The following is a 26,791-nucleotide window of genomic DNA, read 5'->3' as shown; positions in this document are numbered from 1 at the left end:
TCTGCTCCTCCTGGGGAGCCACTGCCCAAATCAGGGATGAAGCTGGAGCAGGGGCACGCTCAGGCTTTGCTTTTCTCCCCTCAAACTACAGAGCAAACAGGACCATGTGATGTGCTAACCAACGTGCTTTATTTTAAGTTTTCCACAGTCATTAAGGATTTTGTTTGAACATTAAGGAATTTTTTTTTAAAAACTTGATTGGTCAAAGTTCCACATTTAATTGGTTTTGGCAATTTGGGTTCAACCCCCTCGAGTTCCCACCTGCCACATCACCCCAAGGCTACTCCCATAGGGTAACCCCTGCAGCAGCAGCTGTGGCTGGTGAACATCTCCCTGCCAGCCCTCCCACCTCGCCCTGGGGGTTAGCAGCAGCATAGGAGCAGGGGAATACACTGGATCCCTACCCTGGGCCAGTTCATCTTCTCAGCTCCCCAATTCACATTGTCAGAGAAACTGGTCCCAGCACAGGGATCCAGTCACTCACCTTCCATAAAACAAGAATGAGATCTCTATCATTCAATCATCTATTTCAATGACTGATGATTTCAGTTTAATATTTTATATTCTTACAGAAAATAAAATAAAAATTATCTGATAAAATGGTGATTAAAATCACAGTCAATTTGCAATGCTTTCATTGAAAGTACCCAAGCAATCTGATTAAAAAAGACGTTAAGAATCAAAGCCTATTTTTAAGAAATGTCAATAGTATTCCAATGCAACTTGTCCACTGACCTGTGACTCAGCAGGTCATTTGTGAGTGAGTCAATCTCACAAACCTAAGACTGGCCACAGTTACCAACGGTGAAACACCACCGATGTCCAAAGTTAAGTCAGAAATTAATTTGGTTCCAAACCCCCATCCGTGTACTCAGAACCAGGCAGCAATCGCTGTCCCAGGTTTTCAAAACACTGAACATGTTTGGAAACAAACTGTGGCCTTCCAGTTTCCAAAGCATGGAGCAATGCACTGAGTCCTACCAACACATCTCCCGAGTCATCCCTTCACACACAAACCTGAAGAAATATCTTCATCCTCCAAGAGAGAATTACTCATGAGATGGCAATGAGACCCCAGCCTTACACCCTGCCAGAAGCACCTGGCCACGCCACCTTCTCCCCGGCCAGGTTCTGATACACTCACTCACATTGGCTTGCACATAAATAATCCAGTTGCCTCTGCCCTGTTGCCAGGGCTGCTTTCCAAAACGAGGTAGGGTATCAGAAGCTAGAGCAGCAAGGCTCATCAGCTCTCATGGGGGGACAGGCATCTACCCAAAGATGCTCCATGCTTACAGGTTGTCCAGTTAACAACCACCTGTGACAGAAGGACTCTGGGAGAGTCGGATTTGTACCTGCAAAAGGTGGGGAAAGATCTCCAGAGAAAATAACAAATGGATGTTGTGACACTGACCAGAATTTCTAAAAATAAAATTAAACCAGAAGGTCCCACACAGTGTGAGCGGCCACGTGGCTTTTCCTCCTGTGCAAACTCTGACGATTCCAGTGCCCCAGTCCTAAGTGAGTGAGTCCTTCCCCGGGGGTGGCTTTGTTCATATTTTATTTAGTGCACTTAAAGTGACATTTTCTACAGCTGTCACAAGTGAGGTGGCATTTTCTGCATGGATGTTGGCCCATGCAGGGAAGGTCCCCAGCTGGAAGATGCTCTTGGCCCATGTGTTCATAGCCAAGCTAAGAAGCAGAACTCCCATAAGATTCATGAGCAACCCAGTTCTTGCCTACAAAAGAAATACAAAGACAGCTGTTGAGTTTAGACTGGACATCTACAGCATGTGAAGCACGAAGCTATTTGAATGCAAACATTATAAAAATGGAAGGCTTAATTGCTGTTAATATTAGCAACATTTTAAGCAGGCTTAAAGCCACAAAGGCCATTCTGCAGCTGCTTACCAAGCTTTGATCCATCAAAAACATTAACATCTGTTTAGCCTCAGGAATGTGAGCAGGAACTGCAACTAAGCCTAATTTTACCCATAAGCTTTATTTCACTGAGCTGGGGAAGTTTTCCTGCATCCAGAAACCTATGAAAGTTGAGCTGCTGATTCTAGAGGAACAGGACAAGGGGCTGGGAGATGCTGTCCACATTCAAGTCCACTTTTATCACCATTTGGAGCCACGGTGGCTCCAAATTTCAACTTCATACAAGCTCCTTCCATCCTGTTCCTTCAAACACTGTTGAGAACAGTATCAGACTTCTGTCTTCTCATTTTACTACTTATTGTAGACAAACAATACAGAAAATTCCCTTCTTTAAACACTCAGGTTGATTGTTTTCATCCTTTTATGATCTAAAGGAACTTACCATATCCTTGACCATCAAATGTCCAGAGGAAAATGCAATTGAGTTGGGAGGTGTTGAGACTGGTAACATGAATGCATAGGAGCATCCTATAGTTCCTGGTATCATTAAATAGAGGGGATTTACTTTCAGACGAATGGCCTGGAAAACCAGAAGAGAAGAAATTGGACCTTGGAGATTTGAACTGCCAACAGATGAATCAAAGGGTGCAAATACCTAGTGCACTGGGCACAGCTTTATTCCACACTCTGTGATAAATAATCACATCTCTCACAACAAAGTCTGAAGGATTATTATCCCTCAGTGCCCACATTATGCTACAGGGCTTGTTGCTCCCAAAGTTTTCTAAGAGCCTGAAGCCCAGGAGCAGGAAGATTACCCAGTGCCTGTCCCAGCACAGACCCAACACAAACCTGCCCACCCACAGGGCAGGGCAAGGAGGGGGCAGAGGACGAGCTGGTCTTGCCATGGGATGACCTTACCAGCTCTGCCAAGACAGGCAGAAAGATGATAATAGTGGCAGTGTTGCTGGCAAACTCCGTGAACAAGGCGATGACAACCGTGATGAGGATGACAGCCACGGGAGGTGGCACACCCTCCAAGGGATGCAGACGGCCTCCTATCCATACAGACAAGCCAGACTCCTGCAGAAGGGGAGAGTAAAAACAGGAGTCATCCTCCTGCATCCCTGCAGGGGAACTGGTCCTCTCCTAGAACTTGTCCTCAGGGTGTCTCACAGCAAGCAGCTTGCAAGGAGTTGTAGCCTCATTAGTTATGTGCCGTGTCTTGTTGTCACTTAGAGTTGAGAAATATGTCCTTTGAGTGTGGTGACTCCATTGATACAAGTTTTCCAAAGCCAAATGAGAATGCCAAGTGACACCCTGATAAAATCCAGCCCTGCTAGGCAGGATGATGGCACGTGGCATCTGCTGTGGCCTCACCTCGCAGCCCTTGGCCATGGCAAAGCCCCCTCCAAGCAGCAGGATGATGTTCCAGGGCACCGTCTCCTGGGCCTTCCTCCAAGTCAGCAAGGGCTGGGTCTCTGTGTTTGGTGCTGGACAAAGAGGAAAGGCCTGAGTCAAACACCCACCCGAGGAGGAGCATCAGTCATCACCTGACTGAATGATAGCATGAGTCTGACAGCAGTGCTGAAGCTCACTGACCATGGGCTGCTGATCAAATACACACAAGGAGTGTCTTCATTTAGCCATCTAAAGGAACATTTAACTTAGTATCAGATAAAAAATTTAAAAAAAAATAAAAATTATGGCAATAAAGTTTTCTTTGAGGCTTTCTTGATTTAATATTTAATATTGGGTTAATTTTCTAACTGTAACAGACATAAACATTTTCTCCGACAGATCGGGGTCCACAGAAGGAGGAAATTTTCTGCCATTTGAATTACAACAATTTATTAAATTTCTATTTCTCATTCAACAGCCAGTGAGTTTTACAGCAGAGAGCTCATCTCCCTTAAAAGCCATTTCTTAATACGTGATAAAGTGAGCTCTGTTGTATGAAAGGATGCACTAAAGGGACTGAAATTTTCTGTTGAAAAAGGGCACATATTTTATCCACAGGAGGCCTGATTAAACATCTTCCTGTGTATGTACAACACAACAAATGTGCATGACTCAGAGCAGATGCTATTTTGTTCCCACAGACCCCAGGCAATGCTCCATCATCCACAAAGGGCCTTCATCAGCTACTTCTCCACATTCAGATCATCTCTTATTCCAAGCAGTTTATGAATTAAAATCTGTATTTCATTGCTACTTAACAGGTCTGACCCAAGACTTCAAAACCTGCTGGAGAGCTTGAGCTCTAGGAGTTCAAATTCTAAATTATTCTAGAAACTGAGGAAGAGCACCTATATCTGAGAATGGACAACTAGCCCAGCTCTGCCCTCTCAGAGGCCCATGCTCCCCTTGAAGGACAGGAGCTGTTGGGAAGTTAGACACCAAACCTCTGTTCCACCATCAGGTCTGCTATGGTAAATGAACACCCATTTCAGGTCACTTCATCCCACCATGACATCAACCCTGACAGCTACACCAGCAGCTGAATCATTCCTGCCATTAGCAGCAGGGCAGTGACTGCTGAGCCTCTGCTGGAAAAAACCTCTCTAGGATGAAATGGCACCTTGGAGCTGCCCCACACAGGCAGTGCCACTGCTGCAGCTCCCAGCAGGGACAGCATTGCTTCTGGCCCCATGCCTGCCCTGCCAGGACACAGGCAAGCACAGAGTCCCCGCCTGGAGGGGTCTCCTACTCACCTTTCAAGTCAAACCACCACCTGAAGGAAGGTTTTTGTGAAGGGAAGAAGAACAGTATAATCACAATGGTGATTCCTGTAACTGCGTCTGAGATAAACCTGTCCAAAAGCAGCAGAAACACTTGTAAGAAGCACAAGCCTGTAGAATTACAACGTTTATGAGAGCAGGGATTTACCAAAGAAGATTACAAGTTTCCATCAGGTTTGAACAATGCTCGTTTTTCACAGTTATTTTTTAATTCCCTGGTGAGCTACATTTCTACCATGGGCTGCGAACCCCCCAGAAAAGCTGCCCTACAAAAATAAAAACCAAGATCTAATCCCCCCCATGCTGATGTTCTGGTTTTCTGATTGCAGAGTTATAAAGACAAGTTTCCTCAGCCTACTGCAGGGAGGAAGAGAGACAGAGCCCAAACCATCTTATTTATATGAGCTCTTTACAAAATGCTCAAACTCTCAGGTGAAGGGCAGGCTCCATCCAGAAAAAAAGCTTAAGCATGTGTTAGATTTAAGAAGTTATTAATTGATGAGGGACAGGTCTATAACCACTTTGTTATATTAAGGAAATATTTATCAAACTAAGATTTTGTTTGAAAAAACCCACAAAACTATGAAAGCCTCTTCTTTTAAGAAATAACAACACCCTCTCTGATAGGAGATAGGATAGGATAGCCCTTGGAATCAACTCCTGCCATCTCTCTTCAGTCTTCAGACCCCAGTGAAATCAGTGGATTGCCTAAAGAACTCAGTATTTCATTCTAAATATATAAACAGCATTCCCAACTTTAAATCCTAGGGATGGCCTCAAACAGACACACCACAACTTCCCACTAGTTTTATGAATCTCCTCTAGGAGAGAGAAAAAGCAAAGTTGGCTCTGCTACTTGATGCTCATTTAATTTATTCCAGGAAACCTGAGTAATGGTGTTAAGCAACACAATCAGAAACTCAGGAATGTCAATGACTTGGAAATGTTACTGCAAAATGGCAGAGAAGAATGAAAATAAAGTCTTACCCTGGTGCAAACAAGCTTGCCCAACCTGGAATGAATTTGGGATCCCTGGAGAACAGCATGATTGCAAACATGCAGAAGAAGAAGAAAATTGCCTGTTCTGCAAACCTGAAATGAAAAGAAATGAGGTTAAAATGCTGATGTGCTAAAGTGGTGAATCCAGGCTAGGACAAGTATCCAGCTCCCACTGAAGCATCTTGGCTGAGAAGTGAGGCTGATTTTCTAAAAACAGCTACAGTGAAACACTGGAACAGATTGTAAATCTATTTGCAAATACTGGTGTTTGCCAGCAATACTCTCATATTGGAAGACATTAAGGAGAGGCAGGATGGAGATCAGGAATGTCACAACAGCTGGATGAAAAATTGACCCTCTGGGTGTGGCACAGAGGAAAGGCCAAGCAGTTCCTCATGGTCATTCCTCTGACCATGTCCCTCCAGGACACCAGCCAGGGATGGTGGCACTGCAGCTCCAACAATACAAAAGGATGATTGAGATTCAAATCATACATGAGACAGCAGGAACAAATTCCTCCAAGGTCAAAATCTAAAGGCTGTCCCTTAGACACATGACAAACAGCAGGGTAAAAGGCAGTATCATTCACTAAGTATCTAGTGGGGTTAAGGTTTAACCAAAGTTGAAGATGATGCCTCAAAATTCTATTTAAAATCTCTCTGAGCACAAGCAAGGGCATATAAGCCCTTGGGAAGAGGCTGCTTGAGCTGATTTTTAGTTATGGGGCTGCTAATCAAATTGGTAGAGCTCAGCTTAATGGACTTTCCCACTCCTAGATCTCAAAGTGGGACTTTGATTCTTTCAGAGACATTTTGCAGGCTGCTTGATAATGTACTGAATGGAATAAATAAACCAATTTCTTTCATTTACAACACAGGCACAGAGAGCTGTCTTTGAAGAACCACTCCATGTTCCACACAACAGAAATAATTACAATGTCAATAGCACGACACAAACATCGCTGGGTATCCACAGCACTGCCCTGAGTATGAAAATATTATTTTACAGATGGGGAAGCACAGACCATTTAAAGATAAACCCTACAGTTTCAACAATCTTCAGTAGTCTTGGTTGCCCAGAATATAAGTGGATGGTTGGACATATGAAGGGTTGGATTTCTGGAGATACTCAGCTTTTCCTGCTTCCTCCTGTTTTTGGCATTTCTCAGAAGTCTAAAACTCATGTTTCTTTCTGCTGGTGCCTTACTCCAAAATATAATCCCCATCACTGCAGTTTGTACCAGCTTTTACTTTCCTTGCTTGACTAGCATAGTTGAAGGAATTATTCAGAAGAAATAATGTGTTCCATGGCATGGATCTAACTTCTTTCTGCATATTTTCTCTAAGCTTTAAGATTTCTTAAAGTATATCCACAATCCATATGATTCATATCCATAATATGATTCTCCAGCCTTCTCAGCAAATACCTCCTGCTTTGCAGGACAGATAGGCACAAACATTTGAAATCCAGCCTATGTTGGTTAGCACCTAGCACACACAGAACTGGGTTTGCTCCTGGACTAGAAAAATCATGAAGAGTAATTAAACAACCCAGCATGAATTCCCTCTATAACAGGAATGTTGTTCTTCAGAAGATTTGAGTGCAAGCTGCTATTTGCAATTATTCATGCTAGCAAAGGTGAGAAGGCTGGAGAGTGCAAAAAGCAAAGTTCAGCAGGTTACAAACAGACTGAGCAGGAATATAGGTATGCTTTTCTTTAAAAATCTCCGTTCCCCACAGTCCTCCACTCTTAAAACAGGATATTTCCAAACCCACTTAATTTCTTTCTCATTTTTATCCCAACTTGACAACTCACTTTGTTGGACCCAGTTTCTGATAGTCTTCCTTTATCACCTCCTTGGCTCGGGCTTCTGCATCCACTCTTATATTTGACTTTTTTGTTTTCCAGCCCCTGCCAAGAAACACAATTACATTTTTACATGCATTTTTTACGTGCCTCTGACCTTACTGACACATAGGAAATAATGCATTTTCTACACAGCACATGCAGGACTTGGTGTCCTTCTCCAGCTCTTCCAGGTTCAAAGAGCTGCACATCTCTGGCAGCTCAATTGGTGTTACCTTCAGATTATGAAGACCAACAACAAAAATTTCTGCTGAGATAAAGGTAATAAGGCTTTATTTTATATAATAAGGCTTTATTTTATATATCCTTTGCCTCTGCATTCATACAAAGGAGACCCTGCAGAGGTGAGGAAGTTTCCTCTCATTTATATTCTCAGCTGTTTCCTCCAGCAAGGGCTGTGATTGCCAAATTAAAGTCCCAACATTGCAGGATTTCCTTGTCTTCCTTCCAAGCAAGTTACCTACTTGGGCAGAACGACTAGGAATAGGGTGACACAGAAAATGAATCTGCCCCTTCATTTTTCAAGTCACTTGTAATTTCCTGGGTGATCCCAGGATGCTGCTGAGGATTAACAAAAATGTGAGGAATTTCTAAGTGGCCGGGAATGTTAATGTGCTCTTGGCTAAGCCTCTTAGCCTGGCTGCACTGACTGCACACAGTTTGCTCCTTTGTAGCATGTGCATACAAATGATATATTCATATCTTGCACTTCATCTCCCATCACATCCCATGACACTGAACCTGGTTTCTAACACTGTGACCTTAATTAAACCTACAACCCCAAATTTCTGTATCAGACACATTTGTCCATCCCTGTGGTCCCTGCCCTTCCTTAATTCATTTATTGTTATAAAGGAATATGGATGGATGTTCTATATAGATGAATGGTTGATTACTCAGAAGCTCCTGCACTTCAAGTTCCTGGCCCTCTAATTTCTTGGTTTTTGGGAGGTGTTATTAACAGCTCATACCTCAGCCTTTTAATGCCCTTTGGATCCAGGCAAAGCCGAAGTGCCCTGTGCCCTGCTGCAGACACCAAGGAGCTGCCCCCAGAGAAAGTGTAGCCATTGTCCCCAGGCAGTGACAGCCCAAGCATCCCAACAGGCTCCTGGGGAGCCTTGGCTGCACTTGAGAAGCTTTGCAAGACACGAGAGTTTCTCCTCCTCACCACGGGGGAATTGTGGTATCCGCGCTGGCCCAGCAGGCCCAGAGCGGCCGGGCCTTGCGCGGGACCCGAGCCAAAGCAAACACAGAGCCCCACGTTCCTCTGCCTTCGGCCTCTCCCCTCACCTGAGGGGCTGTGGCCACCATGGAGGATGGAACAGGCTCCACACGAGCCCTGAGGGGCTGTGGCCACCATGGAGCACGGAACAGGCTCCACACGAGCCCTGAGGAGCTGTGGCCACCATGGAGCACAGAACAGGCTCCACACGAGCCCTGAGGGGCTGTGGCCACCATGGAGCACGGAACAGGCTCCACACGAGCCCTGAGGGGCTGGGGCCACCATGGAGCACGGAACAGGCTCCACACGAGCCCTGAGGGGCTGGGGCCACCATGGAGCACAGAACAGGCTCCACACGAGCCCTGAGGGGCCGTGGCCACCATGGAGCACGGAACAGGCTCCACACGAGCCCTGGCACACGGAGTGAGCAGCACAGCTCTCAGCAGCGGGAGCTGGCCAAGCAGCAGGCAGAGCCTCCGCTCTCCTCCTCAACCCACAAGTTAAGGACAAGCCTTCAGCATTAAAACTTTCCCATTGATCTTTTTTTTCCCCTATGCCTGAGACAGTGTAAATATTTGGACACCTGTTCTCTTTTTTTCCCCTCTCCCCACATTTGCATTTTAAAGTCAAAACAACAATTAAAGACTTTTCTAAATATTACAAATTCTGCATGGTCCCTGGAGGAAGCAAGACTCTGGCTTTGTTACTATCACTTGTGAGAGCGTGGAGGGGGAAGAAGGTCTCCACATGAGCAGCAGAGCAGTGCTGCAATCGCTTTAGGCTGTGCACACTAAGGGGTTGCATGTGTCCAGCAAAGATTTACCGGAAAAACATGTTATTCTCAGTTACAGATTAACACGTTGTTGTAAAATTAAGCCCTGTTGTGAAGTAATCTGTTCCAAACCCAGGTTTTTGCCCCGAGAAGAAATCCTGTCTCTTTTATGGGGAGCTAAGATTTTATCACAGTCTTCAAAGCTGGATCCTGCTTTTCCTTCTGTCATTAAAAATCTGCCATTTACCCTCCACAGGCCAAAGCAGGCAGTAAAACAGCATCTTGGCTGAGAAGCCTTTAAAAATTATACATTTAACTGAATGGATATAATACATACTCTGCACACATATTTCAGTTGGATAAAGTACATGTGACTATGAGATATCTTTAAAACCTTCCTATTATTATCAACTTTTTAAAACTAGATGACCTGTTATGGGATGGGCCCACTAGAGTTAGTTGTAAATTCCCCCACTTTCCAGGAGATGATCTTGGGTGATATCAGTAGATTTAGGATGAGAAGCATGATGAACACATATTTAATAATGCTAATATAACCAGACTACATATATGTGTAGTGAATATCAACATACCTCAGGTTAATTCCTCCATACAGGATGGAGATCCATAGCCATCCCATGAGAAGAAAAATCAGCATTAAAGGAAATGCAAACATAAACCAAGAACCAAAGTTCACCACATCACATTCTGGAAAATAACTAAGCAAATGGGAAAAATCAAGTTAATGCAAGATGGGAAAGCAACCCTTCCATCCATGGGTAAACAAGCATCTGAAATCAGCAATGAAATATCCCACAAACCTGCCCATGTGCATTTAAAAACTAGCCCTGTGCATGCCTTGGGAGTTATCTGCACATATGGAAAAGTGAGGAGCGTTGTGCTGGGACAACTCCCAGGACACCCAGCCGCCCCCATCTCAGCCAGCCCAGCTGTGCAAGCCTGCAAGGAAAGATCTGGAAATCTCTCTCCAGATGGCCAAATACAAAGACACTCCCGAAAACTCAGGATTAATTCCTGCTACAGAAATGGTTGGAGAGTCTGGACATGAACCTCACAGGATGCTGCAGTGCCCAAGACAGGCCATATGTACTTCTTATAGAGTTCAGCAAAAGTAGGAAATACCTGTAGGCACCTGGGCTGGCACAAATTTCTGCTCCTATGCACATAGGAGGAATCCTTTATGACTAAGAAAACAGCCCAGAAGTAGTGGGTTCATTATTTTTCTTTCTCCCATACAGCAGTAGCTATAATTGCTCACAAAGCACTACACAGTCTGCTTCATCAAAACAGTTACCAGGTTAATTGTAGGCGTGGAGTCAGGTCCCATTAAATTCAATGGGATTAAAAGCATCAGTGAGGTGAAGCACACATGCTCCAGTTTGGCTGACAGCCTGCCTGGCTACACTGGAAACCTGCTTATTAAAGTCTAAGTGCACACCCTGCTTCCATTTCCCAAAACGTTCTGGAAGGGCATGAATTTTCCAAACCAGCACTCAGCACAGAAAGGAATTTCCTACAGGGATGAAGAACGTGTCTCTGTCTTGCAGGATTTACAGGGATCCCCAGGACATCCTCCCATACCTCTTCAGCTGTCCCAGAAGGATGAGGTTTGGTGCAGTTCCTGTCAGTGTTGCTGTACCTCCAATGCTGGCTGCATATGGGATTGAGATGAGGAAACCTTTCCATATGTTTGTTTTGTATTCCTCCTCCTTCTTTAAGTCTGAGAGAACATCACTGGAAAGCTCCTTCTCCTCCGCCAGATCTTTGCTTTAAAATAGTCCAAAAGAGAATCCGGTGAAAGCCCTGGTTTAAACACAGTGCAACCACTTCAGAGCCTTGACAGAAGGTGAATTCCCAGTTCTTAGAAATCCAAGCTACCAGTGTGCCCAAGGACACCTTATCAGCTCAGTGCTGCAGAGGGGTCTGCTTGGCAAAGTGCCACACCTGACTGTCAGCCTTGCAGGGGACAGAGCACCTTCAGACCCATCCATAGGAGCTGGGGGTGCCTGTGCCTTGCCCAGCCCCTCAGTAGCTTTTAACACTGAGCATAAAGTCCACAGGACTGCCAAAAGGAAAAAGAACCCAAATTTAATAGATTTGAGGAAAGAGACATCTGTTCCTGAAAAGATGCTTCCTCTCCATCCTTGTTATGAAAGCAGGACCTTCACCCATGTGTAAATCTTGGGGGGTTTTACATCATTGGCTTCACACATTTAATGCTCCTGAGAAAACCAAGGCACAAATCCCCAGCAGGAAACACTTCTGGCTATGATTTCAGAGTGACTGAAAAAAAACCTCTGTAATGATTTGGACATGCAGAGGGATGGTGGACACACAGAGGAGGGTTTTTATCATCAGGCTGCTAGTGACCGGGATATTCGGTATAATCAAAACATTGCAATGATTGAATTTCAAATTCCTAACACTTGGTCTAGCTCAGGGAATAATTCTCTCTCAACTCTCTAATATAAACTTTATAGTTAACTTACTCCTCAGTACTTGCCAGAAACTGCATCTCAGTTGGTACAGTGTAAAGTTTATTCTGTTGTAAAGATGCTGAAAAAGAAAGATGAGGACTTTAAAACAGTTCAAAGCATCTAGAAAATTCTCCTTGAACCAGACAGAGGGACAGAGGAAACAACTACCATTTTAGAGGAAGGGCTGTGCAAATGAAAGGTGAGCTCACACCAAGGGGATGGGGTCAGGAGCACCTGGCGGGGATGAAGGAGCCACCTCCTCCTGCCACTGCTCCAGCCCCACCACAGCACCCAGCTTCTCCTCCAACACCCAGGCACTTGACACCTTTTGCCACAGGTTGGCCTTTGGGATCTTCTAACACAGCCAGGACTTCCAGGGCATCCCTTACAGAGTCATGGGTTTGGGGTGGGTTTTCTTTGGTTGGGGGGGGGGATTAACCAGAAGTGATCCATAGGAAGAAACCCTGTTGGACCTTGTTGTGTCTGTAAGAAAGAGTCCCCTGTCACTGAGCTTCATTCCCATGGGGTGAGAATTTTACACCCTGCATACATCTAGTGCAGTCACCATAAGGCTGTAATTCCTTCTTTAAAGACAAGAGTGAGATACATTTGGGGATTAGGTTTTGTACCAGGCCTTCCTGACAGCAAGGACTGTTCCAAGCCCATCATCATCCTCTCCACAAATGACAGACCCTGCAGGCTGAGCAGCCAGTCGCAGTCAGCTGGGAGCTGCACACCACTTGACCACACCAAACTCAGAAATCAAAAAATGGAAATGCAATACAATCACTCTCTGTTACCAGACCTGGCATTAAGGCTCGTGGCATTTGTGGTCATGGCTTGACCTCCTGAGGTTGGGAGATGTGCTACCAAACCCCATTTCCCATGTTCCACATGGGACTGGAGCACTTGTGACTTTTATCCACCTTCAGCCCAGGTGATCCTTCCCCACCCTTGCTGGCTCTGCTGCCTTTCCTTGACCTCTCTGCGTGGTTTTGGGTGCAGAGGTTTGTGTGCCTGCACTTCCCTGTACTCTGCAGACAGCTACATACAGAGTGCAATTCCTGGTGCTGCCACCCAAGCAACCCCCAAATTTCCCTGAACCCCTTCTTAGCCCAAAACCCATTCCCCTTCCACCCAACATGACCTAGAGATCTGAAGCATGGAGAGATGCCAGTGGTCAAAGTCTCTGGACTCACTCACGTGTGCACCAAAGACACCGCGCTCATTGCAGCTCAGTGAACCGAGGATTTTTACGATGTCATGTTTTACACATCGCTAATTTACTGAATTGGAGTTAATTGGCTTGGACACACACATGCTGAGCTTTCATCCCAACCTTGCCATGATGAAGAGATGTAATTAGAAGGATGAACATTAACCCATGGTTGACTGTTGATCTTTCAATGGATTTAGCCCAAAGACTCTTACACTTCTGTCCCACTGAAGCCCAGTCCTGGATCTGCAAAAACATTTCATTCTACCTCAACATTTTTAAATTTTTTTCCCCTGCTAAGCTCAGACTACCAGCCCATCTGGGCAGGACCATCTGTGAGTTATCTTTCAAGGAAGGATTGCAAAAGTAACCATGCAAAGGAAAGCCAGGCATACTGCAGAGCTTTTCCTACAAAACTTGTAAAAAAGGAATTGAAAACTGTTACCAGTCAATAAGTCAGAAAAGGCCAAAGATAACAGAGTTTGGACCCAGCTGTACACACCTCTCATAGAGCAGTATGAGAATTCTGTGGCCATTTCACCAAAATACCTCATATACCTTAGAGGCAGAAATGCTTTTCCTAGATAATTTTTGCTTTAATGACATTTTTACTCTTTCTAAAAGGTTGAGAAGACCTGAAAAGTACTATTTCCACCCACTGAAGGATGCAGGCAGCAGTGTTGTGGACATACCCTGCCAGTACTGCCTAGGACTGGGCAGTCAAACCAGGCAGCAGTGTCCAAAAATGCACATTTCCCAGCTACCCCTTTAGAGACATAATTTCCAGGTCTGTGACTCAGTTACACCCCAAGCACTGAATGCAGTTTATCTTGAGTTTGAAGAATATCCTCTATGAAGGAAAAAAATAATGGAAATATTTTCTTGTGATTTTTACCAGGAGATATTTAAGGTGCTAAGAGAAATGAAATATTGCCAGTGGTGGGTTAGTGGGCAGAAGCAGGAGAGAGGTCAGGCTCACTGGTACAGCAGTTTCCAGCTTGTCACACAGCTATTGCTGGAGATGTCAGACAGAATTGCAGGGCCCACCTCCAAAAGGAAAGTTCTACAAGCTGAAAAATGTCTGTTGCTGTTAAATTTATAACCCTGCTTTGATCCACCAGAAGCAGCTGAGACTTCAGCTTCACAACCTCACTACCTGTTCTCCTGCATCAGATGCCAAGCATGTGAAAATGAACAAATTATTACACCCAGTTTTAGCTGTCAGTGACACAAGGATGTAAACATTTGCTGATCTAGAACGTGCTGCCCACACGGCTGAGCATGGACACAAGTGATCGAAAGCTTGAGATTCATCAGGAAAAAAGTGTCACCAAGTGATCAGAGATCACTTAAATTCAGGCACTGTGTGTGTAAGCAGAGTCCTACACAAAAGTGGTTTTGTACTTGTTGGGACTTACTGCTGTATGTCAAATGCTTTGCAATGTCACATATTCTTTATTATAGTTTGACTCGTTATTTTTAACCACCCAAATATTTTTAGCCTCGTGGACTCTACCACAGTGTTATGAAGCCAAGTCAATTGGCAAACGGATTTTTTCACGTGCCATTGTACAAGTTTTCTCCCACATACAGCTCTCTTCACAAATGAATCTGTCTTTTTTGGAGGACAGATCACAATTCAGACAGAACATAAACATTTAATAAACTATGAAATGAGTATACCTTTTTTCATCTGCACATCTCCACTCCTAAGTGTAACATTAGATTGATCACTTTTGACCCACTTCAGGTTTAGTGCTTCCTTCAAGGAACTCAGCTTTGCTCATCCATTCAGAAAGATTACAGAGAAGGATGAGTCTACCTTGGGACACTAAAGTTCAAATAAAAAGTCTACATGAAAATATGCATTTTGATGTACAAAATGTACATTTTACGAGTGATTCCTCCTTCACTTGTACCATAAATAACTTTTAAAAGCCTTTGTCTCAAAAAAAATCCCAAAAAACAAAAAACATCATCACACCATCACATGATATTTGCAAAGCATCACTTTATTCATTCTTCTACCTGCATGCCCCTCCCTTGTCTTTTCTGGTTTCTCTTAGAACTGCAGGTGTTGTGAATCAAGGATATTAATTCTCTGCTTAGCCTAACAGTGTCTAGGACAATGGGGGGAATCCTCCTTTAATGTGTTCCCAAATTCTACTGTATTTACAGCCACAACTACATGGTCAGAGGCTGGGGACTAAAAGGTTAAAAGCAGACAGACAAAACACAGCACAGGAAATTACAGCAAGGAAATCAGTGGGATTGATTTTAATAGATGTGAACAGTCAAAAATTCATAAAGCAAACCTGATAAAGCAACCTGGAGTGCAAATATCTCATGATTGCTAAACATCAATGATGAATGATTAATTATATCTTTATTAGAGTGTGCACATGTTTGAGCCTTCTTTTGGGAACTCTTTTACCTGCCTTAGGACCCAGCAGGAATGAAGAAGCCATTGCTTTTAAATCACAGAGGCAGATGAATTGCTAATTAGTGCAAGAAAAAGCAGCAGCAGAAGAAGAAGCTTTGACTACTGCTCCAGCAATCAGCAATAGCAGGATGTCATTTCTGGTTTGCTGTTTCTCATCACTGTCTGCCAGAAGCCCAAAGTTCTGGCATTGTGAGGAGAGGGCTGAAGAAAGGCCTTACCTGGCCACATTCCCCTGAGCTATCCTCAACCTGCTCAGGAACAACACCAAACAGCAGCATCGAGATGCAAAAAAACCCACAAAGCCCTTTATAGATAGACATTTAACCTGCCAGCCTTTCCTTGAGTCCTTGCCTTCTCCTCCAGCTCCAGCTCCAGTTTCATGGGTGAACAAACAGGAAAACAAGGAGAACACACACGTCCCAAGCACACAACAGCTCTGTGTGCCACAACCTGCCCTCCCTGCCCCATCACACAGCACTCATCACCTGCCCTACCTACAGACCTCCCTGGCTCCAGTATCCCCACAGCATCCCTACAATCCCACCACCACTGTGCCACAGAGCTGGACTGTAACCCGTGCCAGCAGCAGGTTTATGGAGCAGGTTGGCTGGGCATCGCCGCTTTTTGGTTTTCCAGGCCACTCATAAGCATTGCATCCTGCATGACATGAGGAAGGGGCAGGATAAAAGGGAGCTTTCTGCCAGTATTCTTCCACCATGGGAATAAAGTGTGCAGTAAAGTGGGACCAGCCCTGAAATCGAGCTGCAAGCTAAGGAACATGGTATTTGTGCCAGTGAAGTCAATAAATGTGGGCAGATTTGAGAGCAGCAGGGCAGACCTCAGCTGGCTTATACTACTGCCCTGTCTCAATTACCTTGGTTTTCTTCATTTTCCCTGTTCATATCCTTAGATGTGTCTTTCTCCCCAAAGAGGCTTTTTAAAATTGCATTTGCTATTGGAAGCATCATAGCAGTGGAGGCAGTATTACTTAACCACATGGACAGGAAAGACGTCGTCAACATCATCCCTAAGATTAGTCTGGAAGAGAGAAAAAAAGGAAAAGCTGAATTCCTTCAGTTTGGCAAGTTCTCTAACACATTAAGAGGAAAAGCTCATGCACAGAGATAACAAAACCAATACCAAAAAGGATTTCCATGACCCTCCTGAAACTGGATAGAGCACAAGGATGGGGCTGAACCAAACGATTCTCCCTGTGCTCCCCTGGCCCAGGGGCAAACAGCTGAACAAACACAGCAAGCTGGAGAAAAGGGGGTGTGGACAGCCCCACTGTAGGAGCAGCACAGCAGAGCCTCTTCCCAAGCACCTGCAGCTCACATCCCCCACAGAGAGCCCCTGCTCCCATAGTCACCTGGCTGGCTGGACTCCCACCAACATGAGGACCCGGAGAGCAATCCTGCGGTGTAAATTCCACTCCTCAATGGCCGAGGCCATGATTAAACCACTGAGGAAGAGGAAATTGGTGTCTAAGAAGTATTGTGGGCAAACTTTGTTAGATGGGAGGATCCCCAGGAAGGGAAAGAGGACGATGGGCAGCAGAGCTGTCACAGCCAAGGGCAGTGCCTCCGTGCACCAGTACAGGGCCATCAGCAGGATCACATAGAGACATCTTCCTTCCTGCAAAAGGAGGAGAGGAAAAGTGAGATGTGGCATTACATCTTGTCACTTGGAGACACTTAGAGAAGCAAAATGCTTCAGTTATTCCCTTAAGGATACAGTACTTTTCTCAAATAATTTCCATCGAGTACAATATCTTCCCCCCTACTTTGTGTAAGGGGTTCAGGACTGATATGAGACCACAGCAAAGCCAAAATCTTCCTTGATTGCCTGATCTTCTCACATTCTGCAGGCTTGCATGTGTCAACCAGGGAACCTTTGGAGATCAGGAACTGTCCCACAAGGTTGAATTAGGGCTGGCATTGCTGCTAACACGCTCAGGTGTCTGACCCATTTAATGTTTGTGCTTTCCTTCCAACTTCCACAGACCACGCTCTGCACAGCTATGCAAAACCAGCCTTGGGAGATGTATGTTCCACTCATTTACAATAGGCAGCACACAGTAAGGTTTCTTCTTTTGGACCAGAGTCCCAAGAGACTTGTGAGAACTCATTCCATGGCAACTCATCGCAGCCCCTACGGAAATCAGTAAATCAAGCACCCCGGTGTCACAGCACTTCCTGCGGGCAGGCATCGCCCGGCATCACCCCAGCCTTGGCCAAGGCTGGCAGAGACCCAGGGCCCCCACGCCGCAGCGTGAATTCATCCATCCACCCAGGAGGCACAGACTAGACCAAAGCCATTTGTCACGACAGCCACGGCCAAAATAATGAGCAATGGAAGGAAGTCGGGAGAGCGGCCCCAAGCCCAGGATGGGAGAGCCCAGAGCGGAGCTGGGCTCGGTCACAGCAGGGCTGAACAGGGATATTGTCAGCAAGCACAGGCAGGGTGCCCACAGCACTATAAATAACTGCTGAGAATCACTTGGAAGCCACAGAACTATTTATTTTATCACTTTTCCAGCTTGTTGAGCAGGTTGAATTGCTACTCAAAGGCACCTCTGTCCCTCTGCTGGGACCTTCCTCCCCTGGACCAAGTCTGGGCTTCTGAGAGGGAGATGATGGCTCTGCTCCCTGCCAAGGCTGGGAACAGCGTGGGCTGGGGGACTGTGGGGAGCTCCATTTTGGGGATAATGTGGTCTCAGCCACATCATTTGAGGGTTCAGCCAGGCACCAGAGCAGGTACAGCACAGTCACCATCTGCCTGCTCACCTGCGAGCAATCTGCTGCAGGCCTGGGCTGAGTGAGGTCAGAACCAACATGGATTTATTGCTCACTACATCTGCATGTGAGGGTTTGAAAGGTGGACAAAATGATAGAATTTCTGATTTACTTTTAGCACCCAGGCTTTGCATTCACAAAGGGTCCTGCTAGCAAGGCTCCAGCACTTCAGAGTATGTGAAAACATGAACACAGCAGAACTGAGTGTAACTGATATTTTTTTTCATACATTAATTGTAGCAGTGTCAATGCCTCATATGAAGTGCCCAAGATCTGGATTTAAAGATCACTTTCAGACCTAATTTTAGATGCCAATAAAATTACATATGAGAGTGTGTGAAGCAAAACCCTCCAGCTCAGCTCAGCCGTGGCACCTGGCAGCTCTCATGGGCTCGCTGTGCTCCACTTCCCCCAAACCAGCAGGACCAGAGCAGCAAACCTGGCGGTGCTAAACTTTACAAAAATAAAGAATCACGTTTTAAAGTGTTTGCCACTAGATTGGTGATTTCATTCCTGTGCCAACTGATAATTCCTCTTTACTATTGTTCTTTTTATATACCAAATAATAGCTTTCCTCTCTTTTCCATTTGATTTCCAGAGGCCATATGGATAATTTTTTTCTCCCACAGGGTAAATAGTCTTCATTTCACTGCAAGGAAAGTTGCACCAAAATCAACTTCAAAATAAAGACACTTTGGCTCTTACAGAAGTAGAGCAACTGAAAATATTTAACAATTATACAAGAGCATATCAGTGAAGGCTTTAATTGACTTAATAAAATTAGAAAAATAGATGATGTACAATTTAGAAAACTAATTATAAGTAATGGATATTTATTCTCCAGTGTATGGAAAATGTTCTGGAAAACACTGCAATGAGACACAGCATCAATCTAATAACTCCTCTTCACTGCAAGATCAAAAGCCAAGGGGCAAAACCAAAACAAGGCAGAAAGAGCTGCTGTGTGAAAGGCTTCCCCGAATTTTTGAAACCTATATGGATCAACAGGAAACCACTTGAAGAAAGCCGTAGTGCTGTTTATTCAGTTTATTCTACCCTAAAAGGGGACAAATTGCACCTATATTGAAAAGGTTTTTGAGACAGGACTACCACTGAACAAAAAAGGAACAAGACCAATCCACAATAACTTCAATTTCAACCAAGCATTTCCCAAAATGAAAAAAAGCCACCAATAAAATTGAACTAAACTCTATATGAAATTGAAAGCTTTTTGATCTCAAGATATTTTGCAAATGTTAATGAATTAATGTCCCCAGTGTTTGATATGTTTGGTTAGTACACAAACAATAAGTGCTAACAAATGTCAGGAGAATGGTCCTTTAGGGATTTGGCCAAGGGTTCCCCTGGACAGGCTGAGCTGAACTCGCTGCTCTGTGTGGCACCGTCACCTCCACGTGATCTTTATCCTTCCATCCCTTGGCTGCATCCTTGTCAAGACTCCTTCTACTTCTTGTATCTCCCTGCAGCTTTGTATTCATATTTTTCACCAGAATTCTATCAAAGGTCATGGTGGCACATATGAACTTTAAAATGGATCTTGTGATCAGGTTAATTTTATAGCCATTTAATGATTTCCAGGAAAGCACTTGTAGCTCTGGACTGCAGCAGCTCTTCTTCCTGTTGCTCAAGAGCCTCGGGATCGACCTCTGCCCCTCCAGACACAGATCCTGTCTTTGCTGCACTCAAAGCACCGGGAATTTTCCACCCTGAGGGACCTGCTGAGCTGTGGCAGAGGAAGCCAAGCCACGAGGCTGTCTCCTGTGGGCAGGAGACCTGGCGGTCTCCAGGAAGGGCAGATGAGGTGCTCCAGGGAAAGGAGGCTCTGGCAGGGAATGTGGGTCAGGTAAGGCGAGCTGGCTCACCCAGGTGGAGCCCTGGGACAGGCACAGCCACCAGTCCCCACTGTCAGCCTGAAAGGGACACCAGGATCTTCGGCTGAACCTTGTTCCCCGTCAGACCCAGTGCCCACAGCTTCCCCACCGGGCAGACTCTGCTCTCCAAGCAGCCCTGCCTTGGCACTGCTGAACTTGGGGTTTTCTCCATCAACCCCAGAATGCTGCACAGCCATCACAGCCCTATCAGCCCACACAGGCTCCCCACCACCCTATAACCAGGTAAAAGAGAGGCAGACAGGGCTCCTCCAGGACCTTCATACCAATACCAAGAGAGATTTTTGCTGAATTGAAGCTTTTCAAGCCCTTTTATCCCTCTGCTATCACAAAGAAACATCCTAGCTCTGATACACAGAGCTACTTGGAGCAGAAAAGAAGCACTGAGTGTTCTCATGTCACAGCTGTAACTGTGCTGCCAGCCTCACTGTGCTCACTGCCTGTTCTCCAGCAGGATGGATATGTGAATCTGATTTCTACTAACCCTGCTCCTGCAAGCATTATGTAATCTGGACACAACCCAAGCCCTGTTTACCAGCCTCCCTGCCAGTGGAGTCATTTTGCTCCTGCTGGCTGTTTGCAGAGTGGCTAGAAAGGGACCAGTAACAAAGGGCCACAAAGCTGCAAGAGCTTCAGGGAACCTATTTTCCTCTGCTAAAATGACATAAAGCTTATTGAACACTTTTATTTAAACTTCTTGAAGGATTTTGTAGTTGGCAATAAATAAATGATAAATAAATAAATAAATCTCTGTTTTAAAATGAGACAGCTGAAGCTCAGATAAAGGGGGTAAATTGAGTGTGTGGCAAAAAGTCATCAACTCAACAAATAGCAGCCTGGTAGACTCTTCACTGCTTCTGTCAACTTTCACACATCCCATACACACAAATATCACAATTAACCATCTTGGCGGTGGGTAACCAGTCCTTTAGGTGTGTTGAGCTAATTACATATTATGATCATATTATGATTGATTTTATTTTTTTTTTTAATACTTCCCAAGGGAGGCTACAGATCAGCCTGGCACGTGGTCAGCATCCCTGGTGCTCTCCATCTGTACTGGGGCTTGTAGCAATATTCCCAGCTTATTGGCACACAACAAACTCTTCAGGCAGTGCTTGCAAAATTATTGTATGGAAGTTGTCTGAATATATAGATTTTAAGGTAGCCAGGGTTAGATGTATGAGGTTTTAATTTTCCATTTAGTTACTGTCACAGTAAAAATATTTCTTATCAGTCAATTTCTTAGGCTGCAGGATTGCACTAACAGAACTTTGCTCATTGTAGTACAAAAATGCTTCACTGAATGTGGCTTTTTCTGCACTGTCCATCTGGAAACAGATTACAACATTTGTATTCATCATCCTCAAAACCCTTCCCAGGGATTTCTTCCTCAATTCTTCCACACCTCTTTTCATAGAACCAGAAAAACAAGTCGTTTGGAAAAGACCTTTACCATCATTGAGTCAACCATTGCAGATACAGGCAGGAATCAGGCAGACATATTTTATATGCAGTCATGTTTTCCAATTAATATTGACTCTTGTCAATAAAGATTTCCCTTTCCCCCAGCCCAAGTATTGCTGCTTTCACATCCTCCCAGTGTCAGCTTGCTCTTTGTCAGGTTTGCCCTCTCTCTGGACTGAAGCTCACAGAGGATGTGGCAAAATGTAGCCACTGCACTTTTAATTATCCCCCTTTCCCCACTGAAGTTCTTGCTCTCATCTTTTAACTGACCATTGCTTCCAGTTTTGTGAAACTGGCCTTCCCAAATCAACAGCACAAACACTGCAGAGATGGACTTTGTATATGAAATGTAAAATCAGGCTGCAATCACTTATTTCTCCTGCCAAGACTGGTCTCTAGACTGTTCCCTGCCTGTCCATGCTCCTGCTACGCTCTCCAGCCAGATCCAGCTCCCTCCAGCATGCAGGACAACCCACTCCCATCCCCTTTGTCTACATTTGCATCACGCCTCTGCCCACAAGGGCGCCCTTCATGCTCTTTGCTTTCCAGTGCAAGCAATGTCATTTTTCTTCTGGAAGATCTTAAAGTCTCCTTGTTCTAACCAGGAGGACCCATAACATCCAAGTTAATTTTAAATTGCTCTATGGCCACCGAGGAAGTCAAGTCTGTTTTCTGAAGGCACTGGGCCCTATTTGCCTGCTCAGAGCTCCTTTTAGCAGATTTGGCTGCCTCAGCTGTTACCAAGCCAAGAGGCTGTAGACATTGAGTTCATTAGAAGCTGTTGGAACAAGCTCTTTGCACAGCTCATTAAAAGTGCCCCCATGCCCCTTCCAGCAGAACAGTTCCTCCAGCCCCTCCTGCCCTGCCCCAGCTCTCTGCAATCATTCACAGCCCTCCGAGCAGGGGGGTCTCAGGCACTTCCACTCACGGGACAAATATTCAGCCATTTCAGCAGTAACCAGAGCGTGAGGTGACACACAGACCCTTGTGCACAGAACTGCCTCCTGGGAAGTGGCTCCACACAGAGCATTTCCTTCTGCTGCCTGACGTGATGGACTCAAGCCACTGTTCCAGACACAGCTTGGGGAGCACACCCTGAGGTCTCAGCAAACACACCCACAAAGCAGAAATTTCTCTGTTTAAGAGAAAGGAGGTTATAGACAAAACCATTTACACAAACCTCCCTCTCTACAACCACAACCTACAGAAGCCATCAGTTAAAAACAAGGGCAGCTATCAGCAGCAGTGCCAGCAGTATCACCATCCCTCTGTGAAGGGACTCACATAGGGATCTGGAGAAAAAACCACTGCAGAGTGACAGCTGGCAAGAGCTCTAATCACAGCTTGAAGAGATGTGGATGCTGGAGTCCATCACCAGTGAGCAGGAGCAGACGTGATGAATGATTTTTCTCTTTTGTGTCTCCAGGGGGATGTCACTAAGGTGTAGGTTTCACTGGAAAACCCACTGCACCCATATCACAGGGTATCACTCAGAAAGGACACACTAATCCACATCCTGTTGTGGTCTATCGGCTTTAAGTCATGATTCCTTGGTCTCCAGATCCAAGTGAAATGCTGCCCTTGAAACCAAAGTTGAGGTGACTGTTTATGGCAGAAATCCCTTAGGAGATTAAAATTGCTGAGCATCCCAGCAGGGAGAACATAAATGCTGACATGATGTGAGAACAGATTTTTAACATCGGCAGAGCAGCAAATTACTGCAGAGGTGCCTGTGAGACACATTTCTCAACCTGAGACCAGCAGAGGCTGAGCCTCACCACAGCTCATCTCCTACCAGTTTCTGTTGCACCCTGCCAGGCAGCACTCTGACCATCCCAGCAGGAGCACAGGGTTCTCCAGCTTGTCCAACACCCTCGTGTTTCAGATGTGCAAGCACTCAGCAGCATCACAGTTGTTACAGTGACTGCACATCACACAGGAGCTCCTCCTGCCCCAGCCTGCTGTCCCTGGATGCCCTGCCTGGGACAGGCTCCCAGTAGCTCCAGCAGCAGCCCAGTCAGTTGAGTTCTTGCTGAACACCTGCAGCAGCTCCTGGCTGCCCAGGAGAGCGCGAGGCTGGGCTGGAGCCCTGAGTCAGGACAGAGCGCCTGACTGGGGCGGTGCAGCCCAGGGCATGCTTTGCCATCACGCGCCAGGACAACTTCCACACTCTGCCACCCCTGATCCCCTGCCTGCTGACCCCTCACCTGCTCCTCCCCCTTGGTGTTTTCACACTGTGGTTAAAAGCATAACCTGCTCCTTCCCCTCCCACAGCCCCTCAGCAGCTCGGGCTGCAGACGGGGGGTCAGGCAAGCTCCAGACGTCAGAACTTAATCCCCTGTTGATGCAACAGCAAGTTTCTTTTCTTGTTGAACAAGTGAGAGAGTTTAGTGTTGAAACCCTGGATGAATCATTGACCCCTGAACATGAACAGATACAATTGCATACAGGAATTAACAGATACAGGTTCCCCCCAGTGCCAAAATCTGGAAGAATTTGGGGAAGCTGCAGTTGGACTTGCTTGAAATGTTGTATTGGTTCACTCATGTGAGCATCCAGGTTTTGACAGGCACCAGTACAGGTACCAGCCATGTCACTGCTACCAACTCTGATGCGTTAAAGCCCATGGAGAATGAAGAACAGACCCCCAAGGTGAGCAGCCAGCTCTGCCAGGGTCTCCTTCCACTACCACAGTTGTATCCCTGCTTTGCCACCCGCTCAGCTGCAAACATTTCTACTTTCCAAACACCATATTTTCTTTGATAAACCAGCATTGATCAGACCACCCTGTTCATGAAGTCCTCCATGGACTGCACCCTGGAGTGGGCTACCAGCTCACTGGAGAAGCCGAGTGGATGTGAGCAGCACCTTTATACTACAGACACATTTTGGGTTCTCTCCACATACAGAAATCCCTTTCCTGAACATCCAAGTCCTTGTACACCCCGCATGGCACTATACACTTCTACCAGCACACAGAGCACCTAGACCAAGGCCCTTCCCACAGCACTGGGTTCATCTGTGATTTGTTCTCACAAAATCCCTGTATCACAATCCTAACCCCTGCACAGACCAGACATGAGCTTGCACTTAGCATACAGTGAATCTCCTCACTCTCTAATCCTATCCCACAATTTTACCAAGTGCCCAAGTCAAACAGCATGATACTAAATACACTTGAAGTCGTTTGTTCAGCGATTGAAAATGAATGTAGAAATGTAACTATTCACTTATGAATCCGCAAGGCAATTTAGTACCTGTTGTGCAATGTGTTTTCTGCTCATGAGGCTGACAGTCCTATTCATAACTCAGCCAATAATATAAAACAGAGAAAAAAAGTGACATTAAATCCAAAGAATTGTCTCTTTTAATATATGGTGTCATTAAATAAAGCAATGGTCAATCTGTATTGTTTTTTACTTTAACAGGTGCATTTTGTATCTTAAACGGGAAGGTTTCACCTGACAAGCACTGAACAGGCAGAACTAAGTGCCAACTTTGTGTCCTTACAGCACCTAAACTACTCTATATTCACTACATACTGATCATTACTTATTTTCTGATGTAAAAAAAGTCATTCTCAAATGGATATGAGTCAGAACAGGAGGGTGAAATCCTGCTTGTGCTGAAGTCAACAGTGCAAAACTCCACAGTATCTTCACTGCCCCGTGGACTTCCACCCGAGGCTCAGAGGTTCCTGGTGCACAAAATCTGTGTATGTAGGACAGCCAAAAAAAATCCTCCAGCCCCCAAAGTCTTGCCACAGATTGCTTTATGTGTAGTTCATCACATGCTAAAGCACAAACCTTGAGACCAGTTTCCACATTTACAAAACAGCGCTTATCTTACTCGCAAAGCCTTTTCAGCCACAGCCCCAAAGGTCCCCCTGAGAGTCACCCACGGCGGTGTGGGCAGCCCTGGGGTGTCCCCGGCATTCGCAGCCCTGCAGCACAAACAGCAGGACAGCTCTGCAGGTCCCAGTCCCACTGCCGGGACCAGGGCTAAGGGGATGGGCCAGCGATGCCAGGCACACTCAGCACTGGGCACTTCTACCCCAGCTCTGCAAGCCCAGCCCTGGGTGATGCTGGTCGTGCCTCAGTTTCCCCAGATGCCATTTGGACACTAGTGATAAGAACTACAGGGCACTTGGGAACCAGTAAAAGGCACTAATTATTGCCACTGAGCTTGAGCTGATGCTGAACCACACGATCCTCCCACCTCCCAATGTCTATATAAGACTCTTAAACACAATTCACGTTATCTATCGCTTCTTCCCTACGAACCCGACGTGGCGGCGGGATGCCCCCTCCATTCGCACTTTGTGGCAAAGGGGTGAGGAGCTGTGCAGCCCTCACTCTGCTGTCCCCTCCCTGCCCGGCAGGCAGCAGGGTGACCCTGTCCAGAGCCACATCCTGCGGATGCTGAGCGGCACGGAGCGCCCCGGCTGTGTCCCCGCAGCTCCCGGGGTACAACGCCGCTCCGTGCACTCGGTCCGTGTCCCGAGGCAGCTCTCCAGTTTGTTCTCCCGCTCCGTGGCCGCAGCCGGTGCCCCGCAGTCTGTCCTGCCCGTGGCCCAGCCCGCAGCGCCCACCCGGCTCCCGTGCGCGGTACCTTGGGGGGCAGGCTGAGCAGGATGGGCACCAGCGCCAGCGGAGCGCACAGCAGCACCACGAACCTCCGCACGCTCCACGCCTTCTTCACCAGCGCCCCCAGCGCCGCCATCCCGCGCCCATCGCCGCATCCACCGCCGCTCACCCGCTTTATCCCCCGGGAACGGCCCTCCCGGTGGGCGGGACCCCCCCGAGCCCCCCGCCCTGAGCCCCGCTATACCGCCTCCCGTCCCCTACACCCGCCCTTTATACGGCCCCGAGATCCCCCTCCTTTCCCTCATCTCACCGCTTCCCAGCCTTTCTTCCTTTTTCTTTCTTTTTTTTTTTCTTTATTAAAAATAAGCAAACACAACCAAACAAAAGGTCAGTG

At 46.1% G+C, this 26,791-nt stretch overlaps 1 protein-coding gene across 1 annotated transcript; it reads right to left on the bottom strand.

The window, feature by feature from the left end:
• Positions 1–191: 191 nt before the first annotated feature.
• Positions 192–26,580, bottom strand: SLC13A3 (solute carrier family 13 member 3). Its single transcript, XM_058850496.1, has 13 exons — positions 26,423–26,580; positions 17,009–17,274; positions 16,514–16,677; positions 11,993–12,059; positions 11,085–11,270; positions 10,076–10,201; positions 7,438–7,533; positions 5,610–5,714; positions 4,596–4,693; positions 3,262–3,374; positions 2,803–2,964; positions 2,324–2,461; positions 192–1,739 (listed from the first exon to the last, which is right to left on the bottom strand). Exons 1-13 carry the CDS (start codon positions 26,531–26,533, stop codon positions 1,554–1,556), a joined length of 1,818 nt encoding a protein of 605 aa, XP_058706479.1. The 5' UTR covers positions 26,534–26,580; the 3' UTR covers positions 192–1,553.
• Between the last annotated feature and the right edge of the window lie 211 nt (positions 26,581–26,791).

The sequence above is a fragment of the Poecile atricapillus genome, chromosome 15 (assembly GCF_030490865.1).
Source record: "Poecile atricapillus isolate bPoeAtr1 chromosome 15, bPoeAtr1.hap1, whole genome shotgun sequence".
In the NCBI taxonomy this organism is placed as follows: domain Eukaryota; kingdom Metazoa; phylum Chordata; class Aves; order Passeriformes; family Paridae; genus Poecile; species Poecile atricapillus.
Note: the sequence above shows the minus strand (reverse complement) of the source record. Positions and strands in the feature narration are given on the sequence as shown.

What these genes read in the sequence shown, in the direction of transcription:
- SLC13A3 (XM_058850496.1), bottom strand. Translation starts at nt 26,533, where the DNA reads ATGGCGGCGCTGGGGGCGCTGGTGAAGAAGGCGTGGAGCGTGCGGAGG. An exon ending in TTTCTGGCAAGTACTGAGGA is followed by an intron (nt 11,271 to 11,992) that starts GTAAGTTAACTA and finishes ACTATTTTAAAG; the next exon opens with CAAAGATCTGGCGGAGGAGA. An exon ending in CAGAAACTGGGTCCAACAAA is followed by an intron (nt 5,715 to 7,437) that starts GTGAGTTGTCAA and finishes TTTTCATTTCAG; the next exon opens with GTTTGCAGAACAGGCAATTT.